This window comes from Cydia strobilella, chromosome 14, assembly GCF_947568885.1.
Source record: "Cydia strobilella chromosome 14, ilCydStro3.1, whole genome shotgun sequence".
In the NCBI taxonomy this organism is placed as follows: Eukaryota; Metazoa; Arthropoda; class Insecta; order Lepidoptera; family Tortricidae; genus Cydia; species Cydia strobilella.
The window spans coordinates 10,586,754-10,612,758 of record NC_086054.1 but is presented as its reverse complement, the minus strand read 5'-3'; the positions used below and the strand labels follow the sequence as shown (position 1 = coordinate 10,612,758).

Below are 26,005 nucleotides of genomic sequence, written 5' to 3'. Positions count from 1 at the left end.
CGTTTCAACACAAATTAATTAATTAAAAGGTTTTAAATGTTATATTGTACCTAATATAGTTACAAAAGCAGACATAAATAGAGTAGTAGTAGTTAACTTTTTATTATACAAAAAGACATGTTAAAAATAACATTAGTAAGAAGTACAAAGGCAAACTTATCCCTTTGCGGGATCTCTTCGAGTTAACCTTTGAGTAGATGAGAGAAGAGAGTGAAAAGAGGGTGACAAATGCAGCAAAATGTACAAGGTACCAGAAAGACAAAGGATATAAATACAAAATTTGTATGTCATAGAAAATTTATAGGATAAACATATACACGGTGTAACATGAGGATACCGAATAATTTTAACAGCGTATTCCTGATCATATTTAAAGACTAAAATGTCCTATAAACATTTCTGTAATTTGCCTAGTTTCAGAGTTAATACCAATTAAAAATAAACAAGTTTTTAATGTTACATAGTGCAAAACGCATTTTTGATGTCGATGTTGCCACTGTGGGACGTAGTCTAAGTAACCTTATTGATAGATGTCAAAAAGTGACAAGGAACACTTTGTAAAAACTATGTTTTACGATTATTATATACATTCCATTTTTTCCTTCTTTTGGCCTCAGAAAAGCGTGGTTAAAATCTTTCGGTTTCCTCGTGAACACCTTGTATGTATTACACAAAATGGAATGGAGAAAATACACTAAACTAAGTAGTAGAAAAATATAAAGCAACTATACAAAAGAAATATAGGCAAATTAATCAGTCGGATAACCATAGCTTCTTTAACATGATATATGGTTTAAATAAGTCGAATTTAACTCCTGTCCCAGCAATTCTTTCACGGTACAAAATCATGTATTCCAAATATCTCATTCCTTCTGTTATTCATCCAAAGAATAAAGCCAAAAGCACATTCGGGTTAGTGCCGATTTACTTAAGCGGCACAAGTTTATAAACTCCAGTCGCAGCTGCGTTCGTAGATGCCTCTTTGATGGCGGTTGCATACGAAGTTGACTCCGTTCTGTGCAAGTCGGACCGGCGGTATTCCGATCGCTGACGAGTCAAAAGGTCTAACTAACCAGCTTAAGTGCTCTTACGAATTACGCATAGTACATATAAGAACAGATCATTGTTACACTGGATTTTGTAGGGTCGATTCACCCACAATTTGCAGGCAATCGGAATATACGACTATGCTTGTTATGCAACGAACCTCTCAGGAACCTTTATTGATAAATATAGGTCTACCGTTTAACTGAGGCGGTTGGTTAGTAGTTATTATTGCCAGCTTCGGACTGGTTGAAAGCTTCGCTAGAACGCGGCACAGTGGTTTTTCTAGCAAACTATGCTATTAAAGTCCCCCTGGCTGACGGGTCAGAATAACAACAAGAAATAGTTGATTCATCCAATTACTCAACTTTTTTATAGGTACTTGAAAACCCACGTAGTTAATATAAAACCTTGATTTTATATTGGTAGAAAATAGTAGATTGTACAACCAGGGCATAAAACGATCCATTTTTATCCGAGGCAATTTATTGGTCCGAGCGCATCGAGGACCAACATGATCGAGGATAAAAATGGGCATTTATGCCTGAGTTATACACTGCTTTTCACTTCGATTGTGAGTAAAATATACAAAATTATCCAATATTTTAGGTTATTTTACCGTATTTATTCAAGACTAAAGAAAATTGTACTCTGGGCCGGTCGGGGGCGCGGGGCACGCCGGGCGGGAGCGCGCCAGCAGGGCTGGCAGTTTGTAGTGCAGATTTTGGACTATTACTAAGTCAATAAGGGTCGTAATAGATGATTTTACTTTATGCACTAGAGCTTAAAAAACGATTTAATGTCGCCTACGCACGCCTTAAAGTCGAACTTTACGAGCATGAGAAGTGAAAATATTAAAAACTGTAATAGATATTAAAGAAGAGGACGAAGCCCTCCAGTGGTGAAGGCCGGATTCGAACCGGCGTCTTTAGCTATCGCGGTTAACGCCATGAACCCCTAGGCCACCCCTAGGCAAGGCGTGTTAAGTAAAGCCTTTCCTTCGTTTCGTTACATAAGGGACGTTTAACTACGGGGGAAGCATGGCGAAGGTTATGACTCTTACTTACTCTGCATCGATTATTAATTTAACTATATTATAATTTAGAAAATGGACTGCATTGATATTGATAGTTACTTGTGTTTTTCTAAACTAAATTTATACGTAGCTTAAAATACAATTTCAGCAGTGAACAGTACCTGATGGAATTCTATATAAAATAAAACCGATCTATCTACATATCATTCTTGGAAAAATCCTTTACCCCCAGTTGTCTCACTCGTTCAAATATTATAATAATATTATTTCTCTTTTCTTTTTTTTATTTTAGTAAATAAAATGAGGAAAATAATATAATGCGATGTGCCTACGTCTTTAACCGTGGTGGAGCCGACTTGTTAGAATTAATGTTTTGCGGCCTCCTCTTCTCATTACACAATGTATATTCTAAAGATCATAAGGGCATTGTATTGCTAATATTATTGCAAATTTCCTAGCATATAGGACGTTTTAGAATTGAGCCCTGGCACTTTTGTGGACCTATTAGGAGTGTATGATTCCGGAAAAGAGCGTATGTATATTACTGTCTAACCATTCTTATGCCTTTTATGTGGAGAAGCATTTGATTTTATCGAAGCATGATCTCCGATTGTGCATAATTATTACGGAACTCTGGATCACTTTTATAGTTGTGTCTACCGAGGCGAAGGCTCTTTATGCGATATGAATATGTTAAGAGTATAATTAGTGTCACAAGAAATGTTGCCTGTAGGCGTTCTCACGTGTAAATAATGTTTCATTAATCGTATAGAGTTTGGCTGTTTTAATTTCAACGCTTATCGCTAACTATGTATCGCTCTTTAGCGATAAGACCGCCTGTTGTCTACCATAGTTTAAGTGCTTAATTTGTATGTCATGTCCTTTTTATATTGGTGAGCAATAAAGATGGTTTGTATTGTATTGTATGTATGGTGTGAACCAATACCATATTCATATTCTTACCATACTCATAGCCATACCATAGTCATACCATACACATCTTTATACTCACATCGTACATCTTAGACCTTTACTTTACCTACTATTTGTTGGAACTGCAAAAGTAACTTTGTAATAGCATATATTCATATGGGACTACAAACTTACTTATACAGCTTATCTTTGCATTGCAATAAATTTCGTTTTTTTTATGGCTTGTTAAGCTAAAAACTATTTATGTTTAAAATTTGAAGCTTGTTGGTTGGCTAGAAGTACCTTAGAATTATGATGATCGGTGAGTGAGTGAGTGATTGTCAGTGAGAAAAGTAAGGAACTTTGACGTGCAATAATTCTTAAACTACAAGTTCAAATTGAATGTTCTTGGGAATCTATGTAAGCCATATTTACAGGACGTCGAAAATGAATGGCCTAAATGGCTTCGAGAAAAGGATGGTACGGCCGTGCCTCTTTGTTTTGCTCGACTTGGCGGGGGCACTGCCGTGCCGTGCCCCCACATTAATTTAGGTTGAAATTTTGGTAGCAGCTGACAAGTTTAACAAACAGTTTAAAACTTAAAAATATTTCTCTACAGATTTTATAAATGCTCTGTTTTGTACGCTTTAGCTTTGATAATAATTTCTCATATAACCGTCAATGTAGGATGTTGCATGAGTAACGTAAGTACGTCGACTCGACGACGACTTCTAACATCTGGACTTGAAATTGTGTGAAATGTCCATGAGTATAGTATTTATTTCATATTATTAAACGGTCAAACACGTAAAACCAAAAATATTACAACTTGAATGATAATAAGATCGAATAACAAAGTTAAAAAAAAACACAACCTCTAAACAAATTTTAATACACTTCGAAAAACTTAGGTCTGATCTCAGATGCACCTCAAATAAACTCTTTCACTAAGTCTTTCAAAAGCATTATACTCGACCAGATTGTTTTAATTCAGACCAATCTTAGGCAAAGCGTTTATTGGTGTTGCAAACCCTCACTCACCAACAACGCAATATCGGATCAACAAAGAATATCAAAATTCACTTGCTTTATAATTTCGGTCAGGGAGTTTGATTTATATGTAACCATTTCGCACCATGCTTCAGTCCTTGGATCATCAATATGAAAGTCGGTAGTCGGTTACTGTGACAAGGTACGAAATGGTACATAAAATTCCTTGACTACGGTCATGGGCTATTTGGTCCTTCTATGTTACTCTTACGTTTTTCATTTCAATCAAAATGCAAGTCCATTAGTTCCACATGTCTACGGCTCGAGACGATAGATTTGTATGCAGACAGCTACTAGACTCACACGTTTAAATTTAATATACTGTGAATTACACGCGAACAAAGTGCAGCTTAATAATGCGAGGCTGCGAGCGACCTCGCAGAATAATAATAATGTTTTTGTACGTGATAAAAAATAGATGAAATAGAATCATGTGTTGATGAGTTTGGTGCGCTTCTGAAGCACGTCTTTGTAGTTCATTACGTACTCTTAGCTCCACTTGCACCATCCCACTAACCTGGGGTTAAGCGGTTAAACCGTTAAGGCGGTTCCCTGAGCCAGAAGGCGAAAAATCTTATATGATCATGTTTTTCTAAGAGGCGTTGATATTCGTAGACGTGGAAAAAACATATGTAGTTCTTGACTATATTATCTTTAACAACCTAGCTTCCGATACACGAATTACGCTCGATACATTTAATTCACAAAGTAACCTCTAACTCGGACTTATAATCCAATTTTACTCGGTTATTTATTATGTGATACTATAAACAAAAAAAGAAGAAAAAACAATCTTAACTTAAATAGTATTTTCAGAGCTTTCGAATTTCGATATTGTAAGGTAACGTTTTTAAAATAAATAAAAATCGACAAAATTCGATCAATATTGACATTTTGCGCGCATGATCTTTCCCGTTCTTTCTTGCGAAATGTGACAGTGACAGCGGCAAACCGATGGAACGGCCTTAAGAAAACGAAATCCATCCTTAAAACCTTTAAATTCATGAACCATAGGTATAAATTAAATAAATAATTAATGTGTAAAGTTATTTGTTTAGTTACATATATTCGTGTTACGAGTATGTTAAACTACGCGTTCATTATGTTCTTGAACACAAAGGATTTCGCGTCCTATTTTGCATTGTACAATGGATATCCAATTTCCTTTATGTTGATAACTAGGAGATGAACATTTGTGTCATTGTCGGTTGTCAATAAGGCGCTATTTCCATATAGTTTCAATTTGAAATCAACCTTATCGACAAGCGACAATGTGGTACCTTTTGGTTGAAAACGTCACATTTTATTAAAGGCTTTTATCTCGTTTCAAACATGTTTTACTTGTTTCTTTATTTTCTAACATATTTTTTAGAACGCCATATCACAAAATGAGCCACATTTTTTCCCTTTCAAGATAATGTGAATAGGAAAGATTTGACAATTCGCAATTGATATCACTGTTTTCTACACAAGGATTATGTAAGAAAATCGCTGTTTCTTACGTAAAGTAGAAAACAGACATATAGGTATGTTTGTTTTAAGGATTTATAATGTAAGGGAGTATTTTTGTTCGCCACAGTCCATACGGCCGCATTCTCCCATGAAAAGGTATTGAATTTTACTATCGAACTGCTCTAGAGCCTTTTAAGACCCTACGATTTTCTGCTTTTTTAGAAGGCTGCTGTTAACACTATTTTAGATGCAACCCGCTCCAAGATGCGTTGTACGGGTTGTACCCGCCATTTTCAGGTCGGCTAAAATGTGATTGTGTCGTGTGTACTCTCGTTACACGGGCCGGGTCTGTTTATGCAGTCGCCGTTCTGCATACAAAATCCACTGCGACTACATTTCAATAACCTACCAAAGCATTCCTCTTACAAAACCAGTATATGTTAAAACTCTGTCGTTACGAATATCAAAGTCACCCTTATAGAATAGAATAGAATAGAATAGAATAGAAGAAATTTATTCGGAAAACGCTTAAATTTAGGTATTACATAGACAACAGAACTAATTTATTATTAAGCGTCACTGAAAGGGTCTCCACTCAGCTTAATGTCAAGATACCCTTTCGTTAAGGGGCCCACTGACTATCAGTCCGCCGGACGATATCGGCCTGTCAGTTGTTCGGAACTGTCAAATTTTTGTTCTAACTGACAGGCCGATATCGTCCGGCGGACTGGTAGTCAGTGGGCCGCTTTAGAGCGCAACTAAACACTACTAGTTATACTAGTTGGCTTGAAGCGAACGTTTGCCTGCGCTTAGTAAAATATAGGAAGAACAGTCCTATATAGCTTCGTAGTGAAAACGACGTAACGGTCAACATATTCTATCGAACATACGCCGTTCTTGCTGAACGAGGATAGCGCAGCTCGCGCCGCAAACTCTCCCAACTTTAACGAATTTATTTTACGTGAAATATTAAAACAACTGCGGTTATTGGATATCGCTTGTTAATATTATGCTAAATTATGCAAGTTCTATTGAGCTTCGTACTAAAGTTGGTTGTTTTACAAAGGTTTTCTAACTTGACTTCAAGTTTGTCCTTCTGGCTGTTATGTTAACTTTCAGTGTCTGTTCGACATGAAAACCGCGATATGGCAAATTATATTGCTAATTTAAAATTCAAAAAATCCTTTGTGGTCGTCGATAGTAGGGCGAATTAATCTAGGTAATTTTAATGAATAATTAGGTAGGTATATAAAAACCGAAATGTGTTATTGGGGTAATTTACTTTTAGATTTTGTCACCTTACTCTGAACAAAAGACAGCTTTAGTTATAGGCTTGTATAATGAACATTTTCTTTACATATCATATAATAGAAGAGCCTACAAAGATATATATGTGCTCTGAAATATTTGGTCCGCCGTTATTTGCCGGTTCAATATCCAATTATGAATAATTTATCGACTGTCGTCCGCGGCTGATGAATCAATTTATTTTATCACTTATATTATATGGGCGCACTTGCAGACGAGTTCACATACACAACTAATTGGTTTTTTGTACTTACGTGCCTTTACCATGGGAATCATGGGATCTGTGTAGTGGGGCGACAATGTACCTACGGGATTTATACACCTGATTTTTTCGGAAACCCCGAAAATATTTCCAAAACAAGGGCAGCCTGAATATGATAACTCGATCCTTTATAAGGGATAAACTTCAAGGCACTTCCTAGAGTTACAAGGTTCTGTAGGGTAGGCTACCATTTAGCCATTTGTGCGCTTGTTTGCCAATCAATCATAAATTACCTATAAAAATACAATTCTTATATGAAGCTATTAATGATTAAAAAGTCGATGAATATTCTATCTACCTATATAGGATTCGCACACCACTATTCCCTGGGCATATACCTATACATAGATATGTCTGTTGGCTGTGAATTAAATATGACCACGCTCAACCCGCGACTCTTTTGTTAAAGAAAAACCAATAAAACTCATGTGTACACTAATATTACCTGTAAGGCTAGTGTGATGGCCGCGCGACTGTCTCGCAGCAAAAATATGCATTTTGTATGGCGAGTTATGACATGTTGCGAGATAAGCCAAGTTGCGAACGTACTTTTAACGTCATTCGGATTTTAAAAAATTGATCATAATTGTTTTGCTCTATAATACGAGAAAATAGAACTGTGAGTATTAATGTCAAATTGAGCTCATATTTTTAAAGTTCCCATGTCGCCCTTTAGGTAAAGAACTTACTGCTTGGAGTTAAAATACGGAGACGGACAAGGTGATAAGAATATGTACACTACCTTAATGTACAGTACACATATTTTTGACACTTTGTTCGTGTCGATATTTTAATACCTTTATCTACCATTAAGCAAGGTTCGGAACCGGTTTTTTTCTTCATACAAAAATATGCCGATACGTTCTTTTTCGCTCTTTGGTTTATTATTTCAATTTTAATGGAACAATCTAATAATACTAAGTTGTTACCTAAATAAATGATTCTGTCCTACGTAGAGCATAAAATAATTAAAAATATTGGCCTATTTACGGTTTTTCAAGAAAACCGGTTGTCTTGCTCTAATGTGTCAATACTGTCAATTTTATTATTAAATATCACATTTTTGAACCAAGCATGCAAATTGTACCTTTAATCCCATCTAATAAAGGGATTGTAACCTTGACGGATTTAATGTTCTCATTGTAATAACCATAAAACGATGCACTTATGCGCGGTCGTAAAGACTTCCTTTTGGGTGAAGGAGACCTCCTCGCGAATGACCTCGCTGCGGCCTCAATGAATACTCGGAAAAGGCATGCTTATGTAAAGTTGCTGTCGGAGGCGCCAAGATGCTTAAAAATATCTGAACACTATAACGTCTTGATAATAGAGGCTTTGTTAATATATTAAATTTGTGAACACCATGGCCGTTCTGTTATATTTGATGGCGGATGTACAGTCATCCGCCATCAAACCAGCAGCAAGCGTTGTTTGGACTAGTTAGGAGATGAACATATTAAAAAGTCCCCGGCCGTAACCCTGGTGCTGGTAACTCAAAAAAAATTTTTTTTTCATCAAACCCATACGTGTGGGGTATCTATGGATAGGTCTTCAAAAATGATATTGAGGTTTCTAATATAATTTTTTTCTAAACTGGTTAGTTTGCGCGAGAGACACTTCCAAAGTGGTAAAATGTGTCTCTCCCCCCCCTGAAACTTCTAAAATAAGAGAATGATAAAACTGAAAAAAATATATGATGTACATTACCATGCAAACTTCCACCGAAAATTGGTTTGAACGAGATCTAGTAAGTAGTTTTTTTTATTACGTCATAAATATTAAACCGTAAATTGCGGTTTCACTCACGTTTCACATAAAAATTACATTGTTAAAATTATGTAATGTACGGGAACCCTCGGTGCGCGAGTCCGACTCGCACTTGGCCGGTTTTTTAAAGACATTTCACTCACGTTTCACATAAAAAATACATTGTTTAAATTGTGTAATGTACGGAACCCTTGGAACGCGAGTCCGACTCGCACTTGGCCGGTTTTATTTTAAATGTATAAATAAATAGTAGATTGTACAACAAGGGCAAGGGCATAAGTGATCCATTTTTATCCGAGGGAATTCATTGTCCGAGGCTCCGAGCGCAGCGAGGACCAATACCTATAGTCACGGATAATAATGGACATTTGTGCCTGAGTTACACACTACTTTTCACTTCGATTGTAAGTAAGTAAAATATACAAAAATATCCAATATTGTAAGGTTATTTTACCGTATTTATTCAAGACTAAAGAAAATTGTACTTGGGCCGGTCGGGGGGCCCCGGCAGGGCTGGCAGTTTGTATGGCAGATTTTGAACTTTATTGCTAAGTCAATAAGGGTCGTAATAGATGATTTTATGCTCTAGGACATAATAAGCAACTTTATGTCGTCTTCTCACGACTTAGTCGAACTTTACGAATACGAGAAGTGAAAAATATATTATACAGGATGAAATTTTTACCACTATATACTTAAAAATAGTGACGATGTTTGTGCCGAATTTTTTTTCCATTAGTTTTCATTCGACCGAAATTCGATATTCGGATTCTGTATTTGTTTTGGTGAATCTAATCGCTGCATTCCTTTAACGGTGTGGAAATCTGAAATGACGTCATGTGATTTCTCTTACCGTTTCGACGACTTGGCAAAAATCTATAAATAACTAACATTGCGTAACTTAGCATGCCTATTTAAAGTCTAATTTGTGTGATTTATATAATAATGACGCCATAGAGGCTAATAAAAGGAAGTGCTACGTAAAATGGCTGGCTTTCAGTCAGTCAGTCAGTCAGAAATGTTATTTTGTGTTACGCGATTTTAACTCGTTATAGGTTTTATTACGCCGTTGCGTGTTTTGGAATTTAACCCCTTCTTCTATTCTATCTGAATAATACATATGCTTTGTAGGGGAATAACCACATTATTGAATCAGACAAGTTAATATTAATCAACCCAAACTAACAATTACTACTAAACATCTAAATAGTAGGTTAGGTTAGTACGGTACAGGTGTGCAATATAAAAGCGACTGGCGAAGTATTATGACACTTGGCGATGTAACCAGTCTTCTTAAGGACCATTTATTTACAGAACAGAATATTATTATAATTAGGTATATTAACGTCCACTTACATCCCATAAAATCGGGTACTAAGTCAGAGCAATTAGGCGGTCTTGACATTGGATGCAAATCCGTAGGGCGCTCCGATGTGCGAACGGGACATCGCTATTTACGTGCATAGGGCTATCTCAATCACACACCGGAACGGCTTGCGGTTCCGCATCAGTGTGATCACTGTGTTACCGGTGCGCTCGCGCACGTGTCAATGAACGCAGGTGCGCGCGCATTGGCCGGCGGCGGCCATTGTTGGCGCGAGACACGCCCCAAGGATATGCCACCCCGTGTGTAAATGCTAGTTGGTTTAATTGGAAGAGTTAATTACTGTGTATTATCTCTCTGAAACTTTATATTAGCGCCTGCTGTTACCTATAAGGGCTATAAATAAGGTTCTACAATGTAGCATTATAAACGGCCTTCTAGCCTAGTCGGCAGTGACCATGCCTACGAATCAGGAGGTCCCGGGTTCGAATTCCGTTAATTTTACGTGTTTATCACGTTGTTATTTATTTCTGGGTTGTGGTGTTATCTACTTATATATATATATATAAAACTATTTGATATAACTTATTCCGCCAAGTCTTACCAGGTTTATAGTTTTCTTTTCTACAGTCAGCAGCAGAACTTGCTAAGCGGGCGATGTGTTCAAAATTACCTTGACACGCTCTTATTCTCTTAACAATAAAGTCGCGTCAAGATCATTTTGAACACCTCGCCCGCTTAATAACCTGCTGCTGACTGTACATGACTCGCTAAAAGCATGTCTTTTTAAACTAACCATCGATTGACACTGTCAATAGTCTCACATAGTGACGATAGAGCTAAATATGTAAGTTGTGTGACTGAAGAAACCTAGTTATTGTTTATGTTTATTTTATTTTATTTGTCAGTTATTTCTTATTTTGTTTGTCATTGACGCGATTATACTCAAATTTAATTATGAGATCATTCGTTACTTAGCGCTCCAGACGATTGTTACTGAAATATTAATTTGGCTTTAAAAGTTATTTTTGCCGTCGTGACAAATTTTTTGTTTATGTAAACATTTGATCGGCTTGTTTAAATTTCAACTTACTTATTAATTTTTGTGCGTATTTACTCGTATTATTTCAGGGAGTTGGATATCTGGTTCGTCTGCGCAGATTTAAATTAAAACATTTAGGAAATTAGTGTTAAGTTCGAAGTTTTAAGTGATTGGGTCATACTTATTAATGCGAATATTAACTCGATCCTTTATAACACCTACTGAGGAACATTTTAAGGAAATAGAGGAATTCAGATAATAATCAGCTTATATTACTACTGCTACTACTACTAATATTGTATTGAATTAATCAATTCTTAAAAGCGACACTAAACGCTTACACAAAATCAGATTAATCACATAATGCCGTTTTTAAGAAAGTATCAATTCAAGAAAATAGGTTTTAATGGGTGAAACCGGCCAAGTGCGAGTCGTACTCGCGCACGAAGGGTTCCGTAGGTACCATTGCGCAAGAAACGGCAAAAAAAAAAACACGTTTGTTGTATGGGAGCCCCCCTTAAATATTTATTGTATTCTGTTTTTAGTATTTGTTGTTATAGCGGCAACAGAAATACATCATCTGAGAAAATTTCAACTGTCTAGCTCTCACGGTTCATGAGATACAGCCTGGTGACAGACGGACAGACAGACAGACGGCGAAGTCTTAGTAATAGAGTCCCGTTTTTACCCTTTGAGTACGGAACCCTAAAAATAACTGTAATGTGAACGCCTCAATACAAACGTTACAGAAAAAGCTGATGGAAAATACCTCTTATATTATGAACCGTATTGTTTAACACCGAGAGAAAACCCGACTGAATTTGTCGAGGTTACACGTGTTTAATTTACACGTGCCCCGTGAAGGCTGTTGAAAGGTGCGGCGGGGAAAAATACAGATTCCGAGCAGGGACTCACGGATGCGCGTAGAGAGAAATGATCTTTAGTACATAGGGAACTTTTAAATCTCAGGGGTTGAGTAGTTTCCACTTATCATGCTCGTAAAGTTGCTGTTTATGGATTAGTGTGGGGTGCATGTAAGTTTTTATGATCTAGTGCATAAAAATAAAACACATACCTACTACAGTCGCTTGGCACTGCTAACTGTGCCCGTTCGAGGAGCGTAAGGATCGGGGTGAGTGGCGTACTCGAAGAGAGAGACCTTTTCTTAGCAATGAATAATAAAAGGGTCGATGTAGAGCTTAACTTTAGACAATGAGACAGCGATTTGACTTGATTTACAAAATAAAAACATAACATAACATCTTTAAAAAATTCCATGTACCATAATGCAAACATTAACTTTATCACACTCCCGCTGGACTTAAAAATTCCTGACTTTACGTAATAAAAACAGGAATGCAAATTACTACCTAAGTGCAGAAAAAACACTAACTCCTCGCTAAGTAAGAAGGCGGCAGATAAACGTGCCGTTGCCTTGCAACTGCAGCGGCTCAGTACAAAGTCGTTATTATTTCTGCCGCAACACCATTTTAATTAATGCTCTTAGCATTATACCCGCCTCTTGGACGTTACGGCGAAATGTCTCCATCGAGAATAATCCGATCGCTTTTAAATACAACCGAGGCTGTAAATTACACGCGTCGCTGTGCCTATATGACGCTTGTTTTGGTACAATTTAAGTTTTTGAACCGCCGTTTTCATTGTCAGTTAAAAATTATCGTAGGCAGCCGTTATAATAAAAATTCTGGAAGTCAGATATTTTTTTATGTGTACCTTTAATAATAGGTAGTTAAAAGAAAGTGTTCCTCTAAGTCAGTTGTTTTATGTACCTATGGATAATTATGATTTGACAATATATTTTTGGATTGTTATATTTTATGTAGACGAGGGATTAAAAAGTTAATCAGTTGTATTTTTATGCTGTTTTTAAACATCATAATAATTGGCGCATTTTAAATTAAAAAAAATTTTTTTAAGTTTTTGCTTACAAATAAAGTAAATAGCAAAAACAATGAAGCATATATTACTAAAACCTTGAAACTTTACAAGTGGCTTTCTGATTTATACACCGAGCAAATAACTCTTGCCACAATTGTATATGAACTTAGACGGTTGGTTCTCCATTGTAGATGGAAATAAAGTTAGTGGTAGAGTGCCCGCTAAGTTAAATTGTGAAGCACATTAAAATGATTTTAATAGAGATTTTAGTATTTCCTTTAGTTCTAAGAATGAAATTTAAATTATCGGAATTTACTTATATACTTAAGTGAAGTTATGCTACGGTCATGACGTTTACGCTGGTTGTTCATGTTCATGGTTATTCATACAACTTCTACGTTGTTACACTCTTCACAGTGTTTATATGGTCTCACAAAGGTGAGTGGGTTTACGGTTTTTTTGAGTTGGGGACAATTTATTGCGGTTTTGGTCGGTCTACCTCAGATGAGACTTCCCGTGTAGTCCAGGCATTCAACCTGTACTTTTCAGATGTTGGATCGACAGGACTCCGCGTCACACGCTAGAACGTCTGAATGTTCAACTAAACTATAAAGGGCTGTGCACACCGGATGCGTGTGCGTGGACGTGCACGTGCGCGTTGTAATATACGGATCCTTATGAGAGACGGCACACCGCTTGCGCGATGACGGCTCCAAAATCTCTCTCTCTCTCTTTCTCTCTCTCTCTCTCTCTCTCTCTCTCTCGCTCTCTCTATCTACGCACACGCAGTCGGTTGATCTGGGCTTAAAGAGATTTGTTGATTGGCAAACGAGTAGGACATTAGTGTTGATTTGCTGAATATATTCTAACGGATGCTTATTTCTGCCCGTACGGGCACAGAACTTCAGCTGTCGTAGGTACAGAAAATCGAATCGATCCCGTCACGTAAGTTTCTCATACTGTCAGCCTCGCGCCTCGTTACGTCCAGTTATCGATAGCACTCAGATTGCCAACGGTAATCAGAAGAAGGAAGTGCACTTGAGGCTTTTCCATGGACAAAAAGACAGAGCCGGCAGTTTTAAAAGTTCCCCTTAACCCCATATTATGAAATATTTAATAAGTGTATTGAAATATTCTCTTGCTGTGTCCTTTCTACAACTCTTTGCCAAGATAATACGTGAAGTAACTTTTTCGTTGCGCTATAATTAAAATATATAGATGTTTAAAAAAAAACGGAAATTTAGACGCCTTGTTCCCAGTTGGGCAAATTGCGTCTTTTTCAAACAATTTATAAACAATTACGATAAGACTTTTCAAACCTCAAGAAAATCGTATATACATTATTTTAGAAGGTATCATCAATACAAGGGGCCAAAAACAGCAATCAACATCATCAAGTAGAAAATAGTATAATTTGACAAAATGCCTCCTTAATTTGTAGACGCATTTATCTAAACCTAATTTCCAGATGTTGTAAACTTTTTTTGTCGATTACAAAGGTAATATAAAAAATTTAAGAGGTTTTTTTTACTGCGGGCGCGAAAGTGTTTTTGGTAAAAAAACCTGGAAAATGTATTCCTTGTATTGCAAAGCTTGGCAAGCAAGAAGCACGTTCCGTTCCATAGAAAAGCTATCATTAGAAAATTTTGTATGGTCGAAGGGCATAAATTTTAACTTCGCGAGGTTTTCTACGAAATTAATGCTTCGCGAATTGACAAAACGTTCTTGAATAGCTGCTCAAACTACGTATCAAATATTCTGATAAAACTACGTATCTAGTAAAAAGGTTGTTGACCACTGACATTGTGGCAAATGCGTTACATAGACGCAATTACCTGAACATTATTGACGCATTTTGCCAAGTAAAACTACGGAACCCTAAAAAGTATCCTCAAAGAATTTGACATGGATTTTTTTCAAAACAAAAGTATTATTATTGCAAATTGTGATTCGCTTGTCTCAGTTAATTAATATTACTAAATATTACCATATATCTAAAGAAAAACAAGGATGTATAGGGATTTTGTTGACTTATCACATACGCGTAAAACTAGTTCTCAAAATAGCCAACTATTTGAATACGATTCGGTAAAACGCCCTCTTTGTCTCGTGTTGTGCTCCAAGTAGTTCTGGCCTTTTTCTCTAGACGGAGGGAGCTGTAGTAACTAATGTTGTTTAAAAAATAACTCGATTAGACACAACAATCCCATAGTGGCAATTACTCCGGTTGAGCTTACGTGAAAAAAGACTAGGTGGTTTAACTTTTGAGTGCTTATAAATGGAGCAGCGTTTTACTTAGTATTCAGCATTGGGGTAACTACTATTTTCAGCAACTAGATTCAGCATTGTATGTGATTGTAGGTGATTTCTATATAATTTTGTCAGATCAACTCTGCGTCAAAAAAAATCTGCCACTTTCACTTTTTAAGTATAGCAGTAATCGTTCATTAACTAACATTTTGGAATTTTTCAATAATTTACACAATCATGCTTTATTTTAATAATGCACCTAAATTAACCGATTAAACATTACTGATCGAAACTGTGTAGTGTGTATGAATGGTAAACGCACTCAGGTAATCGAACTTTTGTAAACCCCATATCAACCCTCTACTCGTACTTTCACTCCAAATATACACTTTATTATCCAAGAAACACGATTCATTTTAGCAATCATAATATCAGAGGCGTGATTCGTAATGTAATCCTCCGTAATGTGAAATAGTAATTGTTCAATCACAGGTGGTCAATTGAGCGTGCTGCGGTAACGTGCGTGATTTGCCAGTATCGATGTTATTTTATCTGACTCGTTGAGATGCAGGAATGTGCAGTTCCACTTGGTTTGTTCGAACTTTGAGGTTTTACATGTGTTTTTGACCTCTTTTCGTGCTTGACTTCTTGTTTGAAAATGTTTAAGTGAAATAAAACTATGAAAACGGATTATATCGCGTATATTGAAGCGCGGGTCCGAGGTGTAGGGTTGAAGCCGGCGTAGTTTTTATCGCGTATATTATTATCTTTACTTGAAAATAATTATAGTGTATAACTAGCCTTATGAACCGATTTTGCATGTACAACCAGCCTTAAAGTTTATAGTCTATGATGGTTCATTATTTTTTGTATGTGGGTATTTTTGCACTTTGTAATTTTTCCTCAGTCACCCGTTGACCACGAACGCTGATTACAGTTCGAAACGTCGGGATGTATTATAAATACAATATACGCGATATAATCCGTTTTCATAGTTTTATTTCATGAGTAACTGTCGCGGTAACCGAAGACAATATAATGTTTAAGTGGTTAGGAAATTTTTTGAGCGCTTGACATTTTATTCGAAAGTAAAAGTAATCATAAAAATACGTAAATGTATCTGTGACATCTGTTCAATTTTATTTATGATTGAAGAATTAGAATTTGTACTTAAATGGGACCGAAATATTTCCATGAACGGGTGAATTGCAAACGTTAATTGATTCAATTGTGTTACGACAATTAAGCAGTTTCTAAATTTTAATTATAAATAAATACGTTTATTTACACGCATGAAAGTTTGTTGGCGTATGCTATGAACTTGAATACAATACAACTTACATGGTTAATTTTCGTAACACAATTGAATCAAATATTTTAAGACTAATTAAAGCTCCATACCTGCTTATTACGTAAAAATTTTTTGCAATTCACCCACAGACTATTTTTAAGTTTTGTATAAGTACTGCCGCCTACATAATAAACGCGTATAGCGATAATAAGGATCTATCTACTTAGCATATCTTCTTTAGAAATGTGTGGTTTAGGTAAACTGTTTCATTTAGTTTTGGTCATTTTACTTTTTATTTTTAATTCTATCGCTATATAAACCCTATTATTAAGAAAGACTAATACAACAAAATAAACAATACATTTAAATACGATTTCCAAAAACCTTAAGCACTTAAGTAGTAACGAATTCACACTATTAGCACTCATGCAAGTTATCACATAAATTCCCTATCTATTATATGGGCTCTTGAATGGGCTTTCAGCGAACCTCCGGTAAAAGGCCAAAGTCTTCATTTAAATTAAATCCGAGGGCTCTTATAAAATCCCTACTACTTTTTGCTTCGCGTTAATAAGTAAAGGATCCGTAAAACATCTGAAGAGAAACTCTCGATTAGAGTAGGTAGTTGAACTAAGCCTTTTTGTTTAACGTTTGAAACGTTTTCAAGCAAAATTTATCGTATTGTCTATACTGCCATAAACATCCAATTAGAAAAAAAAGTAAGAAATAAACCTTGTCAACAACCGACTATTAGATGATCTTTTTGCCTAAGAAGTCACATAAGATAATTGCTAAGATAACTGCTTGTTTCAAAACGCATAAGGGATATATTTAAGGTTCCGACATTTAAATATTGAATCACTGATATGTTTGGTTTCTTATAAAAAGGGATCTTATGGCCTCTCGCGCATACGTTCGAAGTAGCGCTTGTATTCAAACATCGTCAGCGTGTGTAAGCTCGAATCAACAGTTGGTCATTTTAATCGGAACTGCGCAAATAATTCCGAATTCACGAGACTTCTCGATTTGATAGAAATTAATTTGGAATTAGGTTAAACTCCTTAACAAGTTTTATCCATTTAATCGCTAATTGCAGTTTCATCAAATCAGCCATTAAAAAACAAATCAACGATCACCTAAACTTGAGTAAGCGAAGTCGCGAAATCATAGGGCACTTTAACTCCCGCATATCTAAAGAGGGGGGTATCGGGTGCCCCCATTCTCCCCAGAGCGGGGACGCGGGGGAATCTCGGCTAGGTGTTTAGCTGGTTTATGGAGATTGCGATCGGGACAATGGAGTCCGAGTTACGATGCCTGGATTGCGCGGTGATCCGAGGTACCCGCTTGAGTTATTGTGTTTTATGCTAATATAATAGAATGGTTCTAGAATACATTATTAGTTTTTAATCCGTGTTAGGCTGATGGAGCATTCATAAATTATAATAATTATTGTCCGCCCATCCGTACCGTCCAATATAATAGTAAAAAGAAAACCGCATCAATTCTGCAGACTCTGATGCGGCACTAGTGAGCATTTTAATCACTTGAAATATCCACTAGCGTTGCAAGCGCCCATAGACTGCGGTGCCTGCTTTTCACTGTGGCGCTTGTTTCCCACCGTTGTGGTATAAATAAAAATAGATATTTATAGTCCTGAAAATTGAAAATATAACTAATTAATACGAGCTCAGCGATTACTTAATCTTTAGTCGCTTACCACTCCAGGGTCTCCAACTATCACACGCGCATCCACTCTTGAAGAACCCCCATTCTGTAGTCCCTAGAGCATTGCCCTACTTCGATATAGAATCGTGATAAAAATGGAGATTATGCGTTCTGCCTCACCACGAACGCCTCGCGGCGGACCACACATGCGACATGATAATTGAATGCGCACGACCTGTGGCTACTCTAATAGGCTTTCAGGCTTAAGGTTGGAAAACGAAGTGTTAGACTACAGCTTTACTTAGGTATTACATGTTTTCCAACTCGTATAATAGACTAATACACTTCAGACAGGTCAGTAGACTTTGCCACACGATTTACGCGTCGGCTTATGTTTTATCACGCGTCATGGTCACTGTCAATAGTGTCGATGGATTTCAATTTACTTATTTTTAGCACCATTTTGATTATTACTAAGTATAGCTTGTGCATTGATTGTTCAATGAGGGTACCTACGTACTGTATGAGTATAAACGGTTAATCATAAGTGAACGACGTCTTACTCGTAATTATGCGGTTTAGTGACAGATTCACTTGATGAAAGGTGAAAGTGAACCGTTTGAGTGAACAAGTATTGAATGAAGTTCTGTCTTTTCCGCAGGCCATCCGTCGCGAAGGGAGAGCGAGTTCAAGAAACCGTCACACGCGCCGCAAAACGGGCGCGTGCACCACCGACCCTACGTTCACAACAAGGTACGTCCACCTCTGTGCCTCAAAGCTCAAACTCAAGGTTTTAAGAAAGGTTTGGTTGGCCAAGCTAGTCTGTAAGACAACGGAGACCTAATTTTTCGATCTCAAGCCTGAAATTCAAGGAAAATGAAAATACAGAAGTGTAATACAAACTATACAGCTACTACCAGTTTGGCACTAACATAAACGCTAGCGTGATCGTAACTTACTTTCTATGCATCTCGCTCGTACTGGCATATTAGTGCGAGCGAGCTGTAAAAGTAAGTTACGTAGACGTTAGCGTATATGTCATAATGTCAGTGACAGTTAGTGTTGACACTGTCAGTGACTCATGGTACGGGTATTAGTCTGTAAGGCTCGTCCGAAACTTAAATCACAACACTATAAGGTCTGCTAGGCCTTCGGCCCGCCGTTTCGCTTATCTAAGACACTTTTACTATTGGGTCGTGTTTAAGGTCCAACTTCAGGTGACGCTTCGGGCCTTCGCCCCTACGCGGAGCTCGGCCTTATCAGCCTTCGCTTGGGGTTGGTAAGAAGTTATTCTGGTCAACTGTGGACTGGTTGAAGCTGAATTGTATTATGTTCTGTAGTAACTAGTAGTAGCCCGAGATAAGTGGTAGTTGCACCTATAGTCCTATCTTTTGATCGAAAATTCGTTACGATATTCGGGTTTTTTTCGATATAACCGAAAACCGCGGTGTCCATTCTCTCTAGTGCAGCCTGAAAGCTTTAAGACACTGACATCAAAATACTATTTTTAATTTTTCATAGTTTAGTAGTTACAATCTGAATAAAATAAATATGTACAGTGCTCCATTTGTGCAGTGCAGTGCAGTGCTTTCTACAGAACTGTTTAACATTCATGTCATATTCATTTTAAATGCAGACATTTGAATCTGTGGGAGTTAAGTTCGAATTTACTGAAGCTGTGTCCAATTACAAAATCTAGTAAAAGCTAGTACATATTAAAAATATCTAAAGTCCTGTCCATCGCTAAATAAGCTCCCGGAGTGAACCAGCGGCTCGGTAAGTTCGTGCAAGATTTGGTTTTGAAAGTTTAACAAAAAAATAAATTTATGGGAGCCCGCAAGAAATTCCATTTTGTATAATAGCGTTATTTTCAGACCTTCAGCGGAGAGTTGTTGTTTCGATGATGACTTATAAATTTCGCAAAAGATTTTTATACGCGGATGAAGAAGTTTTATTCTAAAGTCAAATAAAGTATCTGGGCACTGTGTAGGTGTCGGGTAGCAAGGTTCTTTAACCTTTCGCCTTTAAAAAATTGGACATTGTTTAAAAAGAACACAATAAGTTGAGAACAGTAACAATTACCTGTTTAAAGCGGTTGCTAAAGGCTTAAGAGTCCCCGACAAGCTCGGCCGAATTGCACCTTTCCATACAAACGTAGTTCCACACTCATTTTAAGACTACGTATTGGATTGTAACGAAACTTTCCACATATATTAGTTTATAAAACAAACGAAATAGAGCAAAAACAAAGCGACCAGCGAGCGTGTATGAGGAATGCTATGAAAGTGAAGGAAGCGAAAGAGGTATGTCAGAATCGGAGCAAGTGGAAATCCGTGGTCTCTGCCTACCCCTCCAGGAAATAGTCGTGATTATATGTATGTATGTTATTTAATCAAATTCATACATTTTCATTTTCAACACACTTTCTCGTGACGTAAAACTTATTGCACCGCTTGTAGGCTCATAATAATAAACCCGCAACATATATTAAACCCGCGTGCTTTTTTTCATTGTAATTATCGAACTTATGGGGTTAAAATTTGATTAATATATTTTTTGTTTTTTTTCCTCGCAAGTGTGTTGGAAAACGTTGTATGAAACACGTGTGCATTGATCATTACACACATCGGCTTTCTTATTTGCGCTTTCAGCTCGCGCCTCGAGTTAATAACCAACGTAGCACACTTGTATCATAATGTACTATTAAATGTATTCGGTGTTGTGATATAACATTGTATTTTCAGAGCGATGGGTCAGTTTTACCGGCGCCGCCTACGCATCGACCGCCGCCCCTAAAAATGAACGGCATCCAATCACAAGTGAGTTATGCAATTTTAAGTTTAAAAAACTTCTTGGAAGCGTATTCTGATGCACACTCCCACCACTCTTTACAAAATGTATCAAGGTCGTCCTGCCATCCCCATTTTGGTCTTCCTCTGTCCCGAAATCCATCCTGTGGGACTCACAGTCTGTGGCTAGTATTAGATAATTATTAAGGTAACTAAATATACCCCTAGCCTTAAGTTGCTATTACCTAACGAAAGTCTAAATTCAGTATTATAAAGATAAATAGTCAGATTTGTACAGCACAGGCCAATAGCAACGGGTCACTTTTTATGGAAATTTTATACGGAAACACCCGTTTTCATTGCTCTTGAGTGTATCTTGTAATATATCGCCTTCGTATTGTTTTCATGTAAACAGCTGTGAGACAGCAGTAGTAAATTGTTAACCAAGGGATGAAATGATGCCTTTCACCCGAGTTGAAAACTACTTTTCATTTTGAATACGAGGAAAGTAAAATACATTCGTTTTTTTAAACATGATTACATGACTAGTATAATTTTTTATAGCATTTCTTGAGGGTAGGTACTCATTTTAGAACAACAATGACCCTCTTTCAGAGCATGAGAAATGAAAAGAATTGTGCGTCATTATTGTCATAATATTTAGGTCTAGTACCTATACAAACTTTTGGCAAATCGGTCGATATCTTAAAGCTTGAAGCGTTGAAGCGTATACGTATAATGGTTATTAAATATTTTCTTCATAATAATGTAGACATGGTGACATATTACCGATAGTGTGTGCACTTTTGTAGCTCGCTGTACTACATACTTTTGTAAAGTACGTCACACATGTCAACAAATACATTGTTAATTTGTAAACCAAACTAACGTAGCAATCTCTCGAAACTCGCCTCAATAACATTACAATACTTTTACTGCCGCCAAACTGTAAATCATATGGCCGGGCCGTAAACTGGCCCTAAATTTAATCGCCCGACTGCTAAGGAGGCGTAATGTGTACATAAAACTAGTTTTATATTTGCGCTTCTACAATACCGGCCGAAGTTTCCTGTTAATAACGCTGTTTATCTTACGATCTTGTTTGTTAACTGTTCGTTAAAGGTATTAAGTAATCAAAGCTCTGGGGTTTTAAAGTTGATAATTAACATCGTTTTGTTGATTGACAAGATGTGCGATGCTTTTAAATAAATATAATATAACAGTGGCAATTACAACAATAGTATAAGGTGGATCAACGTGGTAGCATAGTTTGTTAGAAGAGAATTTATTTATTATTTATTTATTTAATAAAATACAGAGTATTCTTACAATAATCATAGCCCAGCAAAACTCAATAAAGAGTGACTGTGGGGTCATCAGTCTCTAGTTGCATATGTACAACCTCCATGGGTTCAGCGGTTCGCTCACTCCGCACTCGTGCATGGCCTTCAATAAGGCATTCGATTCCAAAGTATCGAACGCCTTTTTGAAATTAAAGAATACGGCTAATACAATTTTTTTATCATTCAGGGAATTATTAATTTCGTCTGTAAAATTTGATAATAAAGTCGAGGTACTTTTTCCTCTTTGAAAACCGTGTTGACTGGGAGTTAGAACATTATTTTCACTAAGATAGGTACTAAGCTGGTCAGTAATAAAATTTTCCATAATTTTATCAATACTGGATAATATTGCAATAGGTCTGTACTATAAAACCACTGTATTTAGAGTAACCCATCAGTAAACAGACGGTAACTATAGTAAACAGTAACGAGTAAAAAGTTGATTAACTTATCAATGTCTCGTTTTACATGGCATGATGAATTCGCAACATATACTCGTAGGTTTCAATTGTTTTGTGTTTTTGACACTATTATATTCAACGAGAATCGAATTCCGTAGTTAAATATAAAAAATATTGTTTCATATTTTTCAAAAATGGCATGTACAGTTTCCACATAAAAGCATCGGCGAAAACCGCCAGTGAACAATCAACATTGCTCCAAACGGAAATATTTCGTTTTATTTGTATTTCGTCCCACAATAAACGTTTTAAACGTTAACATACGTTGTCTGTATTTGGCATGGCATAACGTTTCGTGTATAATTTTTTTGTCATTGTTTATATTAGGTCTTTATTTAATCGTGTTGCATGACGTGTGGTACATACTTTTATTCGTTACTGAGTGATCGTGTTCACTCAGTAACGAATAAAAGTACTACTATAAATGTAAAAGAACTTGGTTTTTAGGGTTCCGTACCCAAAGGGTAAAAACGGGACCCTATTACTAAGACTCCGCTGTCCGTCTGTCCGTCCGTCTGTCCGTCTGTCACCAGGCTGTATCTCATGAGCCGTGATAGCTAGACAGTTGAAATTTTCACAGATGATGTATTTCGGTTGCCGCTATAACAACAAATACTAAAAACAGAATAATATAAATATTTAAATGGGGCTCCCATACTACAAACGTGATTTTTTTGCTGTTTTTTTCCGTAATGGTACGGAACCCTTCGTGCGCGAGTCCGACTCACACTTGGCCGGTTTTTTCTAATTATAGGAGTTTCTAATGATACAAAACAGAATGACAGCTTCAATGAAATTTGCTGGAAAATGATCGATTTAAATGGCCCTTGTTTATAATACTAGGTATATTGGTTTCTTCTGGCTGTTCATTAATGTGATGGAGTCCGTCTAATCTAACATTGCACCGACTTGAACAGAACAAAATGAGGGAATGTCATTATAAACGTACAACATAGTAATTTGACATTCCACACTGTCATTGCAAATGCCACGCAGAGTTAGCTTGGTCCGCTTAATGTACCCTACCCTACCCTTAATACCCTTGTAATGTTATATGAAATTGTTTGATATCTTTACTCCCCTAGTAATGACATATGTTTCATTCTTTCAGAGTGCAATTGACAGCTGTCAGCCGCCTATAGAAAGTATATTGAAGGTAAGCTATTTTTAATTTGTTACAACCGCAATCTCAAACGCTTCCTGGATACGACTTAGTTGCAACACCTCCCTTTGAACACTCATCGCGGCTATTTTCTGTTTTATGTGCACCTGTGACACATTTTTATATTTATCTCCTATTCCGCGGAGTATTAAGGTCGACTAGGAGATGATACAACAATGTCGTTTAACCTTTTTTATTTACAAAACAAATACGATTGTGTTTTGTATGTTATCCCTCCTCCTTGCATCGGTTTCCTCATCACTGGGGGTCGTGGCCACTTCTATTAGGGAACAGCTCTCTCTGACAATTTGCCGCCACCACTTTCCATCTGTCGCCGAATGTAAGGCACCGTGGAGCGTTACATCAAGGGCTGAGCGAATTTTGTCTGTCCACCGCATTGGGCTCTTTGTATGTTATAATGTAACGTTTTTTAAATTCCTTTTATTTGCTTAAGCAGCGATTTTGTAACAGCAAGCGGGTTATGATTTTAAATTTACTATAAACTATTTAAAAAAACACTCGAAATGAACGGGAACGTTCTGGAATTTTTTTGACTATTAATACAGCACCTACCATGTAATTTAATGTCAAATACTCAGACTCACGTATCAATACAGAACTTGCTTCAGCAGGTGGTTTGCCTACTTGACGTACCTATTTATTTTGTGGTTTTCCTTCACTTTGCTTGCGCTGGAAATCTAGGTCCTTATTATTAGTGCTTGTCAGTTACCTGCCACTATAGCTCGAATTCTAGTTTTCAATACAGTAAACGAACACCAGATTTAAAGTATACACATCGGCCAAGAGCTAAGAAAGATCTACTCGCGGTTTAAAATATAAGTACAGTCGAAGGCAAAAATATCGATCCAGACAAATGGCTCAAAAATATGTGAACACGACTTTATTGTCTAAGGTGTAAGGTGGTTTCATTAGTTTCTTTCGTGTATGAGTCTTGGTTACCGAGTTACTGTTTTGGGTTTTGTTTGTATACATTTTCAAGTAGATAAGTAGCTAAAAGTACAATGACTAGTTATCTCTTAAAGCGAGATACCTGCTATAATCAAAAGGTAGAATACCTACACGTGGAGGAGAGTAAAATGAGCCTTTAAAGTTAAAGGTCAAGGGCCTATTGCTCTGATATCACAAAGCTATAAAGGTCATTCATCAAAAGTGGTCTCGGACTCAAATAATCACATTATTTTCGCAGGAAATGAAGTCCCTACCGCAGCCGCTGTCAGTCATCGCCGCTACGCCCCGCAAGGAGCTCGATAACAAGTTCATCTTCGACCCCTTTACGAATAAGGTAATATTTACCCCCGTACCAATTAAACCAACCAATTAACCAAGTTACATGACAAATATTGGGAAAGAACAAATGCATTCACTTATAGTTAACGCTATCTCTACTGAGCTCGTTCACTTACCTGTACTAACAATGGCATTCTAATAAACAAAAGCCATTATTTCTTTTGTGTGAGCGCGTGGCCTTTGTGCCTGAGGCTCACACACAATGGCTACGCGCTTAGGCACAAAGGCCACGCGCTCACACAAAAGAAATAATGGCTTTTGTTTAACAGAATGCCATTGTTAGTACAGGTAAGTGAACGAGCTCAGTAGAGATAGCGTTAACTATAACTGAAACCTCAATCGCGACAAGATAGAACCACAGCGTTGTATCAAAGGCAAGCTGTCACTGTATCTTGCCCTATGTAGCGTAAATTTCTCTGTAGAAAATGATGTGTTGCGTCGAATCGCTTTTAGCGCTTATCCAGAGCTGTGCGCGGTTGCCATTGGTGTGTGTTTGTGTTCGTATACCTTTTTAAGCACTCTTCAGGTTCCTCACACAGGGCTGGTGGATACTCAATTACTCAGCCTTTTTAGCATGGAGACTATATAAAGGAGCCAAATCTCTATGTATGAAAAGTGTCCATCAAAAAACAGTAATTAG

General features: G+C 36.9%; 1 protein-coding gene across 4 annotated transcripts in view; it reads left to right on the top strand.

The window, feature by feature from the left end:
- Positions 1 to 26,005, top strand: part of LOC134747195 (AF4/FMR2 family member lilli) — a 265,189-nt gene that overhangs the window by 175,282 nt on the left and 63,902 nt on the right. For all 4 annotated transcript variants that reach the window (XM_063681787.1, XM_063681785.1, XM_063681788.1 and 1 more), the window contains 4 exons: positions 18,964 to 19,055; positions 21,047 to 21,121; positions 24,007 to 24,051; positions 25,265 to 25,360. In XM_063681787.1, the coding sequence (XP_063537857.1) occupies positions 18,964 to 19,055; positions 21,047 to 21,121; positions 24,007 to 24,051; positions 25,265 to 25,360 (308 nt within the window). The remainder of the gene's footprint in view (positions 1 to 18,963; positions 19,056 to 21,046; positions 21,122 to 24,006; positions 24,052 to 25,264; positions 25,361 to 26,005) is intronic.